General features: G+C 42.1%; 3 protein-coding genes across 5 annotated transcripts; 2 read left to right on the top strand and 1 right to left on the bottom strand.

The window, feature by feature from the left end:
• Nucleotides 1–271: 271 nt before the first annotated feature.
• Nucleotides 272–3,761, top strand: LOC115579212 (afadin- and alpha-actinin-binding protein B). Its single transcript, XM_030412774.1, has 13 exons — nt 272–353; nt 525–576; nt 693–796; nt 861–929; nt 1,014–1,137; nt 1,266–1,344; nt 1,425–1,545; nt 2,012–2,165; nt 2,321–2,424; nt 2,522–2,683; nt 2,887–3,001; nt 3,092–3,254; nt 3,578–3,761. Exons 2-13 carry the CDS (start codon nt 525–527, stop codon nt 3,684–3,686), a joined length of 1,356 nt encoding a protein of 451 aa, XP_030268634.1. The 5' UTR covers nt 272–353; the 3' UTR covers nt 3,687–3,761.
• A 2,949-nt stretch (nt 3,762–6,710) lies between these two features.
• nanos3 (nanos homolog 3) lies at nt 6,711–8,272 on the top strand. The gene has a single exon (XM_030429182.1). The coding sequence runs from the start codon at nt 6,898–6,900 to the stop codon at nt 7,591–7,593; it is 696 nt and encodes a 231-aa protein (XP_030285042.1). The 5' UTR covers nt 6,711–6,897; the 3' UTR covers nt 7,594–8,272.
• A 102-nt stretch (nt 8,273–8,374) lies between these two features.
• Nucleotides 8,375–15,494, bottom strand: LOC115588500 (sodium/potassium/calcium exchanger 1-like). 3 transcript variants are annotated; one of them, XM_030429153.1, is made up of 8 exons: nt 15,161–15,421; nt 15,040–15,078; nt 13,781–13,887; nt 12,926–13,695; nt 12,087–12,621; nt 11,113–11,255; nt 10,622–10,723; nt 8,375–8,643 (listed from the first exon to the last, which is right to left on the bottom strand). In XM_030429153.1, the coding sequence occupies exons 2-8, from the start codon at nt 15,071–15,073 to the stop codon at nt 8,565–8,567; spliced, it is 1,770 nt and encodes a 589-aa protein (XP_030285013.1). In that variant the 5' UTR covers nt 15,074–15,078; nt 15,161–15,421; the 3' UTR covers nt 8,375–8,564. The 3 variants fall into 3 exon arrangements, with proteins under 3 accessions (XP_030285013.1, XP_030285005.1, XP_030285021.1); XM_030429145.1 differs by lacking the exon at nt 15,161–15,421 and adding an exon at nt 15,428–15,494 and having other exon boundaries at nt 8,376–8,643; XM_030429161.1 differs by lacking the exon at nt 15,161–15,421 and adding an exon at nt 15,428–15,493 and having other exon boundaries at nt 8,376–8,643; nt 13,781–13,883.
• Nucleotides 15,495–15,500: the final 6 nt, after the last annotated feature.

Here is a 15,500-nt window from a genome sequence, read left to right as displayed (position 1 = left end):
ACCACATACCGATGTAAAGTTTGGGACTGTAAATGGCTTCAACAATGCCGAGCTGAGACTAAACTGGCTGAGCAAGTTTGTCCGGGTGTCTCAGGGACTATCAAGCTTGCTCCACCCATCATGACTGATATACCTTTGAAACTGGCCAACAACACCTACATAAAACATGTCGCATAAAAAGAAGTTAATACCACCAAACCTGTCCACAAGTTTAGTTAAGAATCAGTTTCGTTGGATACTTTTTAAATACGGGAGCTTCCATCCTCCAGCCCATTGTCAGTGGTAATTAGCAGAAGTGCCATCACCTGGAAATAAAAGAGGCGGCATCTGTTTGAGGAAGTATTACTGCTCAGGTAAGGTACTGGAGATGTGAACTGATCCTTTGTTACTATGGTGATGTTTGTCATTAAAAATACTCAAAGGACATATTATCCATGGAAAGTCTGTCAATATTGCCTTTGTCCTGTTGTTGCATGTGTGTGTTAAATGTCCCCTTGTTGCTATGGTGTGAATATGGCACCAAGATGGCTTCCAGGCCTGGTCAGAGGAAACCTGGAAGACGCCTGGAGAGCTCAGGTAACGCTGTCACCTGTCATCTTAAATAGAGATACAGGAGCTATACACTTGAGACCACTTGCCACCAGGTCTCTGTCTTTTACCCCCTTTCTCCCTGTTCCTCTTGCCAATTTCAGACTCCCTTCTGCTGAGGGATCCCAGCCCTCTGGATGAGCTCTCTCACAGCGCCTCCTGGTGGGCTGACAGGGAGGAGTACAAAGAGCAAGGAGACCAACTGAGGGTGGGTGAAAAATCAAGTGAATGATAAAGATGAGTGCCTGTCAAACTAAAACTCTATCTTGTAGGAGCAGCTGAAAGAGATGGATGAGCATGTGGCCAGGCTGCAGGACATGCTGCGGTGTGAACGGGTCAAGGTAAGTTGCTGTAAGAGGATTTAACTGTCTGAATACCTTTTTACCTTTATGTCCCCTCTTCAGTCATCTGTTCCCTCTTGCCAGTGCACTCATCTGCAGCTGCGGTGTAACCAGCAGGAGGCGGAGCTGAGGCGTCGAGAGCAGCACAGCAACAGACTGAAGGAGCGACTGTCACAGCTGCCTGACAGACACCGAGAGAAAGGACCCTGTGAGACTCACTCAGTAGTGTCAAAGATGAAATACACTGACTATTTCACACACAGCTATTTGCATGCATATATATCAGACATGAGCTGAAAAGCCTCACCTTTTACCATCTCGCATTTTTCTATCCAGCCATAGAGGTGTTGAACTTTCCGCACGGAGGTCGCGGCAAAAGGGAACAACCGCACAAATCATTCAGGCCTGCCGCAAAGTATGTCGGTTGCTATTTTTCAAACGCTTTCTGAGCGTTCTCTGCCCATTTCTAGCGCCTGTTCACTCTTCAATTTGTAGACGAGAGGAGGCAACGCTACGTCTGATGCTGGAGCGCAGAGAAGCGGAGCTCAGAGAGGCGATGAAGCTGCGCCACAGCCTCACCACAGTGCTTCACGCACTCAGAGTCGACATGGAGCGCGTGAGTAAAACAAGAGGGGTGTTAAAATTCAAGCCACTGGTCACTGCACCAAAGAGACATTTATCAAACAGGAAGTGAACTTACTGTTTGCCTATTGCTATAATTTCCCGGGAGGAAGTCAGAGGGTGTGGAAGGAAGTCTGCGAACATGACTGAACATAACGTGAATAAAAATCCTCCCATGATCCCATGCCAGTCAAGTCTTGTCTTTTGGGTGAGGGATCCATTGTGGCAAAAATTACATATGGTGCATTTAAAGCAGAGTTTGCCCAAAACAAGGTCCATTTAGGAGCAGTTGAAAAGCTTGAAAGAGCTCAGTTCCTGCTGATGGGGATTGTGTAAAGCTATGACAAGCTCCAGAACAGTTATAAAAAGACCTTGTGTTGACTAAGAAAGAAAACTCTGAATCTGTAAATTATAATATTAAATCCCAGATTAAATAAAAATGAGTGTAACCTTTTTTAAAGACCCTGTCGAATGCGGCGGATGTTCAGGATGAGGTCCAAACTAAAGACAAAAGGCTAGATCAAGCTGAGGTGGCGCTCGGTGACCATGTAACAGGAGGCGTGGTTCAGAGTTGGAGGCAGGTGCAGAGGAGACTGGATGACTTCCTGTCTGAAGGTAAAGACCTGAGATCAGCAAATCTTTAAACTGATGCCTTGATGTGTCTACACAAAAATGACTGACTTTTTCCAAATGTATACCTTCAGCTGTCTCTGTGTTATGCTTGAGAAATGCCGTCCTCAGGATTACAATATGCTTTCTTGACCGTACAGGCCACACTGGTGTTGGTACCGACCATGACAAGCTCCTGGCTCAACTAGAGACTGACCTGAAGGAGAGTCAGCAGCTTGTCAGAGTACAACAGCAGCTGCTGCAGGTATGACCTGTGGTCTAATCACACATACACATGCACACTTTTACAAACTCTTTCTAGAGTTGGACTTTGAACATACTCTCCTTGTTTGTGTGTGCAGGACAGCGTTGCTTCATCTGTCCCCTCTGAACTGGCTGATTCTTACTTTTTGGAAGAGTGGGAACGTCTTCAGGTGCGCTGGGCAGAGCTCGATCATCAGAGGCGGACTTTTGAAAGGGAGAGGCAGTGTTTCACTGACGCTGCCATCCGACTAAGTCATGAGGTGGGAAGAAACTAGGTTAGACAGTTTTCAGGGGATATGATCACTGCTTGGATCATTTTTGGGGTAGGCTGCTGGTGCCTACTGAAAAGCTGGTTGTGAAGGGGAAATTGTCTTGATTGTTAGAGCATCTTGCCCAAAGAGCTTTGCACGCTGGCTTAAAAAGCTGCTTGTAACTCCATGAATATTTTTCTTTGCGTCTACAGCGGTGTGATTTTGAGCAACAGAAGGCCTCTCTGGTGAAGCAGCAGTACCTGTGTGACTCACCTCTGTATGGTAAAGGAGCACCGAGAAACAACAGGAGAGAGGGCTCTGCTCTTAGTGAGTGTGCAGCTAAATTCAAATGGTGCAGCGATGGAAAACTGACGGTTTTAATGTGGTGACATACATTTTATATGTGCATGGCTTCAGATTTCTCAGGTTTGGGCCCCACGAGCATATCGGGCTGTCTTCCCATTACTCCATCCACCACCCACACAGGGGCAGCTGCTGTTTCTGCATTACATCAGAGAAGAGTTCAAACCCCCAGCACCCCCGAGCTCTACTCTGCCCTCAATCTGTCATACAACTGCAGGTTAGTCAGGTCCTGCTGTCATAGCAACACATAGAGAAACAACGAATCTAAAGCTTTACCTGTGTTCATAAATGATTCCAAAGCACTCACTGCAATGTCAGTGCTTTGGATGAGTGAAATCTGGTTTTGTGTGGTGCAGAATAAACAAAACACAATATCTCAGTCTCAGGAGTCTCGCACAGTGCGGTTAAGTCTGGTTCCATGTATAAAAAGCTCCATTTGCACTTCAGCAATATTTTCTGTTTGTAGCTTATTTGGATTGTTTATTCCTTCCATTATCAAAGCTATTCCTATGTTATCTCTCATTGTCCTGTTTCCATCAGAGCCAGTGAGGTCGATCATCTGTCAGGGACATGGGACAGCCTAGCAGATGGGATGGTGCACTCACCGAGGACTCAACACTTGGACTACAATTTTGATGATAGATGGTGATGAAAAATGTATCACCAAATTGAACCCTATTTCCACTTTTTGTAAGATAATCAATAAAGACTATATATATTTTTACATGACTGTGTTATGTTTCCATTTGGACACATTTCTGTTGGAAAACAATGAAAATTATTAAAATTACTTTACTTTTTTAATCCGGCTGGGACACTTAAATTAGTTCTCTTATAACGGTAGCCTCATCAAGTCGTCCCTGGACCGTCTTCAATTAGTCCACCTGCGTAGATTTCTGAGCTGCTCTCTCCTTATATCATCATTACGTCACTTAGGTCTTGCAGCGGCCTGCGGTCGACTTTAAACAAAAGGTGACTGTGCCTTTTTGATGTTGTGGCTCCGGCACTGTGGAACGCCCTTCCTATAGACTTGCATCATGCGGTCTCTGTAGATGCTTTTAAAAAGCAGCTGAAGACTTAAGTTATTAAAGCTGGCCATTTCCTCACAGACTGCTGTCTAATGTCAGTACATTTTGTTTTTGTATTATCTGTTATAATTTATTGTTTATTCTTTTGCTGCTTTTATGGTCTGATGCTTCAGATATGTGCCCTTACTCTGTGATGGCATGATAGCTCCATACACTTTGTCTGGTGTGATCCAAGTCTCCGGAAGCCATCAAGATTGATTTGAAAAGAAGACATTAACACCTTTGATGCTTGGCTGTGCCTATGCACTCACTTAAGAAAGGGTGCACGCTTTGTTTTAGTTTTTTTACACTTTCAAACAAATTCCCATCTACAGTATTTCAGTTGTTTAGGAGAATGTTGCAACGCTGTTTTTCTGTGAAGCTCCATAAATGTGCACTATGAAACTTCATCTGACTTTCCAGGTTGAGTAGATAAGGACTGAATTTTTGGGCAAACTTATGCTTTAATCTTTTGGCTATCAGGGTGTCATACAGTAAAGTAATTTAAACCACAAAATAAAAATGTAGCCTGGTGCTAAACTTGTGATGTCATTTTGCATGGCTTAATAAGTTACAGATTTACCGTGGCTGCATGATAAGGAGAAGTGACTGCATTCTTCGCACCCCCATGTGTCGCTTCTATGCAGAGATGTACTGTTTATGTGGAAATGCATGTTTGACAACCCATCAGGTTAGTTTTAACACTGCAAATACTCAGTCAGTTGTCAGTTGAGGCCTCTTTTTCTGGACAACTTTCAAGCTCACACAGACATTTCTATTCATTTTTTTGAGAAGCTGAAATATATAGGTATGCAAAGTTACATGAGGGCACATGTGGCAGCACTGCCTCCTGAAATACACACTGGACCTGCTCAGTTTGACATCGAGAATATGTCAAAATACAGGGTATAATCAATAGATTGGGACTCTGTGTCAAAGGCATGCTTGGTTTTCAAATCTGTGCAAGGTAAACCCATGCAAAGGAGGCACACATGTGCAAAAGCAAAACTGGGCACAACAGAGGCAAACTGAACATAATGATGTGCTGACACAAGCACGGTATATGAGCTACATTCATCCGGTAACGTAGAACATTGGTTTTCTTAACCTAAGAATGTCGATTGTGTTCACAGGTTTCACACTTCTTTCTGTTATTCTGACAGTCTTCAATATACACAGTTGTTTGACAACTGAATCTTATCAGATTAGGATTCCTGAGACAGCATCTTATAAAAAACTGATGGTTGTTAATTTGGGGGTCCTTGACACCAAAAGCATTGAGAAGCAGAGAAGATTTACAGATGTGTGACAAAGTAAAAAAACAACATAAATGTATTATCAGATGCCATTGATCCACCATGAGCAGCCTGAACAGCTTAAATACCTGCTAACAAGTGGCAGACCTCAATTGGAAAATATATTCCTTTCTTTATTTAGTGTTTTTAGGACTGTCTAACATGTCAGTTCATGTCCAGATTACAAATAGATCCATTACCTCATTGCTATGCATTCTGCGAACAGCTGTGTTTAAAAACTGAAAACAGTACAAACAATATCCATAAAGTCTAGAAAGATCAAGATCTTAAGGACATGAGGAGGGGGCGCTCAAACATTCCAGAGGGGCCAGAATCAACAGAAAATTAAAGTTGTTTGAAGTTGCTTTCCGCTGAGTTGCCAAGTTCATATTTAATACTAAATGTATAATGACTGTAACATCAGGGTAAACTCACAAAAACGCCTACACAACATATATTATTAACATATTATTAGAAAAGTTCCCAGATACTGTGATTATACAACAGCGTGGCTGGTTACGTGTGTGTGTGTGTGTGTGTGTGTGTGTGTGTGTGTGTGTGTGTGTGACAACATGGTGATATGTGGTCCTGGAAACCTATTGTGGTGGGAACCAGTCACAGAAGCTGTTTGAGTACTTTGCCAGGTGATATGTCTGTCCGTCTCTCTGTGAAGACATTTTTTTCAACATGATAGCGCCTAACTGTTCAAGATGCAGTCGTGAAACTTTGAAGGTGTGTAGTTGAAATCAAAATGAGGGCCGAGTTTGAAGATTGTTGTGGTCTGACCTATGATTGCAGAAAACTCATCTGATGATGTAGTGACTGCTGGGTACTCAAGGGTCAACATGTTCATGAGCATCGTGCCCGGTGTGTTCCCATCACAAGGTGGTCTCTGGTTTCACTCTCACCATTACCTCTTCACCAGAGCAATTTATGATGTAGTACATGGGATCTGTTATTCTTCTTCGCTCTGTTATCATGTTTGGTTCAGGAGATGTGATGCCAAATACATAATTCACATATGGCAGAAAGTAAAATGGCTGCCATGGCTGCCACTTGTCATTTTTGCAATGGCTCCATATCTGGAAATGTTCAGGGTCTCAAACTGTACAGTTGTACCCAGTTTCATGCTTTTATCAAAAAGTGAACGATTGTCTGGCATATCCTCTGGACTATATTAGAAGCAGGAACAGTCACTACACCATGACATTATCACATTAGAAACTAGCTGCTGCACACGAGGAGGCTTCATGGCATCCCTCAGCTCTAATTGGAAAGAATTTAAGCACGTGTGACGCATCCGCTCGTGTGATTGGCTGCTGGCACTGAGGGGACGACGCCTCCAATCACCACTTTAATGATCAATCGAAACTTCATCCCCGGGCTTCGACGGCTTGTGTCTGCTGATCGTACCGTAATTACTAAGTCAACAGCTCCATCATCTCTCTGAGAGGGGCTCTGGCACACAGGCAGAACATTTTGCCGAGAAGGAGCGAGAATGAACGGCATGGTTTGGGGACTCTTTCATCACCTGCCGCATTTCATGGAGTCTGACAGCAAAAGTTTCCAGCCCTGGAGAGACTACATAGGATTGTCGGACACAATCAGAGAGATCCTGGGCCGGAGCACTGCCACTGAGGAGTGCCCACTGCCGGCCTTTAAAGCTCCGCATCCTGATCCTGATGACCTGTGCGAGGCGCTGCTGTCTGTGCGCATTGACGCAGATTGCCACAATGGCGACCTCGGCGCAGAATGTTCGCCACACCTGCCAGGTGAGGCTTCAATGCCAAGCCTTCCGGCTCATCAGCCTCCACTTGATGCTTCACGCCACCCCTCAGGCTCCTTCCCTGCTGGTGCCAAAAAGGGGGCGGATTTGAAGCAGGTGTCAAGGTCTGCTGGCTCTCATGGGCCGAAAGAGCGCAAGAGGGCCCCTCGATTCAAAACACCGGATTCATCAGCGTTACCTCCGTCACCTGAGCGCATGTTCTGCAGTTTCTGCAAGCACAACGGGGAGTCCGAGCTGGTGTACGGATCCCACTGGCTCAAGAACCAGACTGGAGATGTTCTGTGTCCCTACCTGCGGCAGTATGTGTGTCCTCTGTGCGGAGCCACGGGGGCCAGAGCTCACACCAAGCGCTTCTGCCCGAGGGTGGACAGCGCGTACAGCTCCGTGTACGCCAAGTCCAGACGCTGAGGTAACAGGTGGCAGGTAGCAAACAGGTGGCAGGTAGCAAACAGGCAGAGAAAGTTGAGTCTTCCTTTTAATGTGTGATTTCTGTTTGTAGGCACGCGTGTCTTTTTGCTTTTTGTGTGTTTTCTTTTGCATGTTTTGGCACGTTTGCTGTGTAACCTTCTCTCTGACGCTGATTGGAGTTATTTTCCAGCTGCTCTGTTTGTCCGCCTTTCCCCCAGCGTCCGTTTGAGGCTTGGATTTGTATAGTACTTAAAATAACGACTGCCTGGTATGTTTGGGAGGAAAAAAAAAAAAAAAAAGATATGTTTCAAAGAAAAATGTATGTTTGTTTCACATATTTTAAAACGTGGCCGTATGATGTCCAGTTCCATATCTCCAGTCCATGCATTGAAGGATCATAACACTATCAAACCATTACAAGTCATCAGTGATAATTTTATTACAGCATGTAAACATCATGTGACCATGTCAGCATTTTAAATTTTTAGAAACATGTGACCTGTTCGAGTTCTGAGGTGTAAGTACCTGTTTTCTAAGCTTTTTTTTTTTTATTTTGAAAATTGTGCATGTGGCTCTTCTATGATGCCATTTCAGATCTTCTGACTTTGTGGAAACACTTGTGTGAACATTTCTGTGTGAATATTTTGGTGTGCCAGAAGTATATAAATATTCAAACTGACTACATCTGTGTATTTTTGTTGGTCTTCGCTCCCAAAATCTGTAGTTGGACAGAATTATATACTGGCCACTAATCAGGCGATACAGAAAAATACTCATATTACTGAGTTAATAAACAACAGCCAGCTTTATTTGAGGTGAACTGAAACAATTAAACCATTAAAGCAGCTGTTAAAGATGCAAAAAGAATGAACATGTATTCACTGTGACACATTTAAACGTTTGTAGTGCCGTCATTACCCACAAATCATTGGGGCGACTGCAAGATGAGGGTGGATGGGACTTGAAAATCCTCAAAGTTTTGAGCTTCTTGATGTTTTACTGCTGCGGCGCAGGTTCTCCCACTCTCTGTGAGTGGCCATGACCTTTTGGCTGGAAAAAAGCAACCAGAGGAGAAATTCTTTCAACTAGCTTCATTATTAAATCAGTCCTGTCACCATCAGGCAACAAGCATACTTTTTGTTGCATGATATACGGTCACAAATATATTTAGTCATTATAGGGCCATTTAATGCCACTAATATGATAGCATAATAATACTTGTATACCCTTTTGAAGAGCAATTCGTGTATAATATTCAGACATTGGCATTGGAAAAACAGTCTTATAATGGTTAATGGTAGGAAAAAACGCTGCTAGTGGCATTATGTTGGCTCAAATGTTCATTGATACATAAACACAATATCAAAGTCAGTAAGAATGATCAATAACAATTCAAATTTTTTACTTTTCTATCAGATTTAAGTTTGTTTAACAATAGACAGATTTAGGCAGGCTGAATATGTGACGTAAAGGATGGGACAGAAGAAAAATTAATGATGTAGGGAGAACAGTGTGTGCTGGTCGATGTGGCTCAGTGCAGGTTCGGTTGAGATTAATCGAGGCAACCTTGTGATTAACTTATTCATATTCTAATAAACTTTTTAAATTCCGTTCTCTAAAAACATGTACAACAAAAAATAATATATTGCAAGTGGCCCTTCAGATCATGTAGATGTCCTAGTCTAATGCTGCATTTAAAGGAATATTCCGGTGTAAATTTAATCCATGGTCTAAATCACTGTGAAACTGTTAGACTCCCTCTCGAGAGATCAAGTTAGCAGACCACTAATTTATGGAGTTTTATCAACCTCAGAAACGAGCGCACGACAACAATACACTGCAGTAAATGGATCCAAATATAAACCGCCACCAAAAAGCCACAAATAAGGCTCAGAACAGCACCAAACTTCAGCAACAGTACAAATAGGGTCTTAGCACATAGTCCGGGGCATCTAACCTCCGCTAGCTTAGCTGGATTTCTATTGGGGAGCTAAAAACAGATTTCAACTCTCCTCCATCAGCTTCCAGGTTGGGGAAGTCCCGACGCGACGATTACCGAGTGCGGTTAGAAATGCTCAATTCCGTTCTTTTCCCTGTTCGCTCTCGATAATAACTGTTATAAACTGGCCGGTAAGACACATAAGAACTTTGATTGCTTTTCCATGGAGTCATAATCATACATTTTCATCCATGAGCCGCGGAACTCTACTGCACTCAGTAATCGAGTTGTCGGGACTTCCTGTCGACAGGAAGCTGCTGCAGAAGAGTGGTAAATTTAGTCAGCTTTTCAGCAGAAATCCAGCTAAGCTAGCAGAGGTTAGATGCCCCGGACTATGTGCTGAGACCCTATTTGTACTGTTGCTGAAGTTTGGTGCTGTTCTGAGCATTATTTGTGGCTTTTTGGTGGCGGTTTATATTTCGATCCATTTACTGCAGTGTATTGTTGTCGTGCGCCCGTTTCTGAGGTTGATAAAACTCCGTAAATTAGCAGTCTGCTAACTTGATCTCTCGAGAGGGAGTATAACATAGTTTCACGGTGTGTTAGACCATGGATTAAACTTACACCGGAATATCCCTTCAAGTGCTCCTCGAATGCTTAAATTTTCCGAGTTGAGAAGTCGTTCTTTTGGCTTCGGTGTCTTCACGTGCGTTAAAAATAAGTTGTTTTGCGTTTTATAGCTCAGATCATTAAAACAACACATCTGCAACTGCTCCCAGTTTTTAAGTGACAAGGAAGTGCAAAGGTAATGATGAGATGACCATACATTATATGACTTTAGGTAAAAGTTTCTTACAATCAACCCAATGTTTACTTCAGCCATGATTCAGCATCATGTGACGTCAACTCTTGTACCAAAAAACCTAGACTTATTGTACGAGTAGTTGCTCAGACTTCAGAGGGCATTCACATGAGTTTTCCAGGTCAGAAAAACATTTTTCCATTACTTCGGACAGCACATGATCGCACAGTAACACCTCATAACACACATAATAGAAATATACTCAAAATAGAGAAGCATTTACTAACTTAAGAGAGGAGAGTTCTCTGATGAGCCCACAGATGAGGTCTGTAGCATCATGACAGTCTGGAGAAACACAGTCTTCCTCCCGCTCCATCACCTCCTCCTCACTGGATGGAGAGAAAGTTAAACGTTGCATGGGTAAAAAAAAGTAGTGCAAGCTTGTAACAAATACTGAATTTGAGTTTGTTAATCTTGCAAGAAAACTTGAAACAGCTACAAGAACTATTTATGGTTGACTGACAGCCCCTGTAGACAAAAGTGGTATGAGCACCACCACCATACCATCAGACTACAGAGCAGCTTCTTTCCTCAGGCCGTGACAATTGTTAATTCATCCTCAGAACACCACCACACTAATAGATTTAATTGTCAAAACCCAAACTTGTGGAAAACATTAAGAAAAACACCATAGAAATAGCCAATCCTCTCATGGTCTAGTATCGTCAGTTGTAGAGAGGCGTCAGTAACATATGGACCCCCTTCCCGACATCCTTACATCAGAGCAATGGTGTTCAGCTGAGAGTCCGACACGTAATCCAAGTACGTCCAAGAGCCAATCGAGTCCTCGGTGTCCTTAGTCTGAGGGTGCTCGGCGTTCACAGTAAAAAGACCCGCACCGGGTTCATCATCAGGATCACACTGTGTGCAACAAAATCAACCATTTCGGTAACATTGTAAGGTACAAAGTAAATAACCTTACAATGTTTTGTCTTACATACTTTTACTCATTTAATAGGTCATGCACCTGAACAATCAATTTCAATCTAAATTATTCTGTGGGTAGGTTTTTTTTTTTTAAGTGTTCAGTTGATATTTATATCTTGAATTTGAAATGAAACTCCTGAGAATCATTTCATAAATGCTAAGCCTGGGAGATGAAAACAAATATCACAACATCTTTGACCAGATGAAGGACCAAGTCCGTTTTACACATTTTGCCACATCATTTTACTGTAGCCTTTAAAAATCAGGCAAAGACAACAATTATGCTGTATTACGATATACTGATGTCCAAAATCGGAGATTATATATAGTCTCATAACTTAGTAACAATATAATATGGATATGTTGCTCAGCCATAATTCAATTTACAATGATAAATAAATAATAAAACAAAGAAGAGTAGCAAATCCTCACACCTGAGGGACTGGAGCTGGCATAAATATTGGTATTTTCTTTTGATAAATGACTGAAAGAACTACAATTATAGATTAATCTACTGTTGACTCCCTTATTGATTAACTGTTTCAGCACTAGTTTATAGTACTTATCTTGTTGGCGTATTAGTCATAGAAATTGCACAACAATTCCATTAATGAAGAAAGTAATTCCTCAGCAACACGGCAACATTTAACACATGAAGATAAAATGACCTGTGATTTTAATCAACATCACTGACTTCCTCAACACAAACTTGATGCTTTGAGCCTCACTAAAACTGTTTTTTTCAGTTCTGGTATCACCACTCACGCTGTCTTTTCTCTCTGAGCCACCGGGTGACACTGCAGCCTGGCAGAGCTCCACTGAGCCCCCGTTGAATCCCCCTGACATGGTGTGTGTGGATGAAGCACCTGCTTCAGCACGGTCACCATCCCCAGCATCACAAGTCAACTCTTCTTTTCTCTCATCTCTTGTCTTGGTCACACTATTCACCTGCGGAGAGGCAGCCTCGATTGCATCCTGGTCTTCAGGTTCATCATTTTGAGTTGGGTTACAGTAAAAACTGACGGCAGGACTTGGGTCTACTACTGCTGACGCATCTCCTCCGTCTTTCATTTGCTCCTGAGGTTTTTCAGCTATACTCTTAGCTATTTGTTCCTGCTTCTCTTGGCTCCCCAAGACCTCCTCTTCTGCGGGTTGATCTGACTTCATGTCACCAGGTTGTTCACGATCAGGAGCTGGGCCTCTTTCAGTCTCGCAACTCTTGTGCTTTGAGCAGCCTGGTTCACACTCAGTACTGGTTCCATCTGATGTTGTGACAGCAGAGTGGACTTCTTTTTCTGCCCTGTGTGTTGACAATGTTATCGTCAAATGGGAAGTAACAAACTACATTTACTCTTCTTATTGTGATCGTTTAGAGTGTATTAATAATTCATTTCATTCAAAATTACGTTATTACAGAGGCAGTGTCTGTGACTACAGTTAAAATGCGTGCATCTGAATACAAACTATGTCGCTGACTTTTAATCAAACTTGAATAGCTCTTTCTAGCACTGGCTCTTGTCTCAGTAATGCAAACATTAAAGTTAGAAACTAAAAATGTGAGATATTTAACATGTAGTTTAGATGCTTCACTACAATATTCTGACCTGTCATTTCCTCCACAGTGACTCGACTGAAATGTTTTCTCTGCCTCCTTCTGCTCTGTGATGCTGCTTCCTAAGATGGATAGTGACGAGGGTAAATGGGGTGCAGATTTAATATCTTCCTGAGCAACAAGGTCAGCTCTGTCCAGTCCGTTCTTCCCATTTTCACGCTTTTGTGTCTGCAGAAAATGACTCCGCTCCTTCTCTGTCAGACCACACATACCCATGCGTCGCTTCTTTTTTGCAGGTGCCTCCTTTGTGACCTCCTTGACATCAGTCATGTACACGCTGCTGTGTTCCTCGGGGCTGGTTTCTTGCTCTATCTGCGAGTTCTCCTTTGATCCCACTTGCTCCTCCAGAGCAGTTGCAAGGGACAAGTCACCCTTTTCAGAGGTTGGCAAGAGGAGTTGATCGGTGCATGTTGGAGATTGTGATCTGTTACATTCGTCTGCGGTTATTTTCTCCTCGTCTTTCCCACTCCGGTTGGCATCATCATCAGTCTGTTCTCTAAAGCCCTGCGGCTCAGAATCACTGTTTCTGTCACTGTCAGAATCACTGTTGGGATTGGTGACAGTAGTCTCTTCTTTTGCTTCAATAGCTTTATCGTTTGTTGCTTCCACATTTTCTTCTTCAGTGGCAGGATCTTGTTTGATGAAACATGACTGCTCTGCTGCCTGATGCTGTTGAGCTGAAGTCATAGTAGATTCCTGCAGAGGGGACTGCTTGCACTGTAGCAGTGTGGCATCCTCTGCTGAATTGGTTCTTCCAGGGTCCTGAAACAAACAAAAAAATGACTCTTTTTAACTATTTGGCTTGATAAGAAGTAAATGTAGGTTCTGTTTTTATCACCTACAATACCTGATGATGGAGAGGAGCCTGAACATCATCAGTCTCGGATATTTCATAGCTTGGACACCCTCTCTTCCTTGACCTAAGTGACCGAGTCTGTGGTGGAGCTAAGCTGTCTTAACACAAGGACCAACTCAATTATTTAAACACATCACTGTAGATGGTTAACACTTCAAATGAGTATGGATGCACAATATATATCTGCACAATATTGGGAAATTTATGTTATGGGCTTCATATCAATTTCTGTGAATTTATTGCTGATAAATAGAGCCAATGATATGATGCCAAATTGCATTAATTGACTTAACAAGCGCTGTACCTACTCACTCTAAGGTGGTATAATGCGCCTTTAAGGTTGGACTGCAACCCACCAATAAAGATATAAAGACAGAGAGAAAGAAGAAGAACAAGAAGAAGAAGAAGAAGAAGCACAGCACACTGTGACATTAAACAGCTGCACCTGTGTAGACCCATGCGGTGTAGACAAGAGAGCCAAACACGTCCGATTGAAATCCTCAATACATGTTCCGCATGGGTTAAGAGAAGAGATACATTTCTACCAGTTTAAACATAACAAATGTTATTAGAGCTGTGGAATATTAAATAAGCCATCTTTACTCACTACATCTTAGCCTGTCTAACCCTCATGCATTGACCCAACAGATATTTCGTTAGGCTGAATTTATTGGCCGATATAGCCTATCCCAGATATATCGATATCGGACTATATGTTAACATGATATTGTCGACATCTGCCGATATGAAAACTTTTTGGTTTCAAATAAAACAGTGCAGACAACAATGCTTGGAGTGATTTATAATTATTACATTTCGAGTTTAAGTTAAGTTATGTCAGTTCAATGCTGTCATTTAAGAAAATAAAGTTAATTGTTAAACTTCATTAGAACATTTGAGTGATCAATGTGTTTATATAAGCTGATATATCAATATAGAATTTTTGTACTCTAAAATATTTTTTCCTTTTTTAATTGATATAAAACTGTGAAAATATCAGTTAACTTATGGGTCCAGGAGAAGCAGGTAAATATTGGTTATCAATTTGGGTTAAAAAAAAAAATCTATGTTGCGCATCCCTAAAAATGATCAGTCACTGACTGCTGATAAACAAAAGCAACTGTATATTGAGTGAGATCCTGCCATTTGGCTGGGGTCTATCTAAAAGTATAAATTAATCATATATATATATTATTTCTGATCACCAGTAGCACACTGTAGTTAGCCCATATTATGGAACAAGAGCTTACCATTACTGTTGTTCTTTGCCTTTCCTTTGGCCATCTCCTCTTCATAAGGAACAAACAGAAGTTAAATTAATTAAAGATATGACAACAAAGTTGAAATGTGAGGAATATAGTCATTAAATACCGTGTGACTGTATCTCGAATTAGCTTAGCGTTATAGCCAACTAAAGAGTTTACAATTAGTTTCTCTCAGAGCAGTGAATGTATTAAGTGGGCAGCTAGCTAACATCAACACAGTTACACTGAGTGAGAGAAGAGAGTAGGATATATGACATGGGTGCTAAGTGTACTGTTCAAATGATAATGTATGCGGATTAAGTTAATTCGCAGTAGCTGGTAGATGGTGACTAGTTGTCGAGTCATATTTTCTCCCGCGGTCACGACCACTCACCTGCCACCGCCTTGGACCTGACGCACGTCGGTGTTTTACGTTAGTAATAGGCGGGTTTCGTTTAGCCGTAAAG

The sequence above is a fragment of the Sparus aurata genome, chromosome 1, assembly GCF_900880675.1.
Source record: "Sparus aurata chromosome 1, fSpaAur1.1, whole genome shotgun sequence".
Lineage (NCBI taxonomy): Eukaryota > Metazoa > Chordata > Actinopteri > Spariformes > Sparidae > Sparus > Sparus aurata.
The sequence above is the reverse complement of the archived record's forward strand: the minus strand, read 5'-3'. Positions and strand labels throughout refer to the sequence as shown.

Excerpts from the sequence above, each read along its gene's own strand:
- LOC115588500 (XM_030429145.1), bottom strand. The coding sequence starts at position 15,073 with ATGGCCAAAGGAAAGGCAAAGAACAACAGTAATG. Across the intron at positions 13,888-15,039 it reads GGCAAAGAACAACAGTAATG|ACAGCTTAGCTCCACCACAG; the intron begins GTAAGCTCTTGT and ends CCTTGTGTTAAG. Across the intron at positions 10,724-11,112 it reads CTGAACACCATTGCTCTGAT|TGAGGAGGAGGTGATGGAGC; the intron begins GTAAGGATGTCG and ends CTCTCCATCCAG.
- nanos3 (XM_030429182.1), top strand. The coding sequence starts at position 6,898 with ATGAACGGCATGGTTTGGGGACTCTTTCATCACCTGCCGCATTTCATG.
- LOC115579212 (XM_030412774.1), top strand. The coding sequence starts at position 525 with ATGGCTTCCAGGCCTGGTCAGAGGAAACCTGGAAGACGCCTGGAGAGC. Across the intron at positions 577-692 it reads AAGACGCCTGGAGAGCTCAG|ACTCCCTTCTGCTGAGGGAT; the intron begins GTAACGCTGTCA and ends TGCCAATTTCAG. Across the intron at positions 3,255-3,577 it reads AATCTGTCATACAACTGCAG|AGCCAGTGAGGTCGATCATC; the intron begins GTTAGTCAGGTC and ends TGTTTCCATCAG.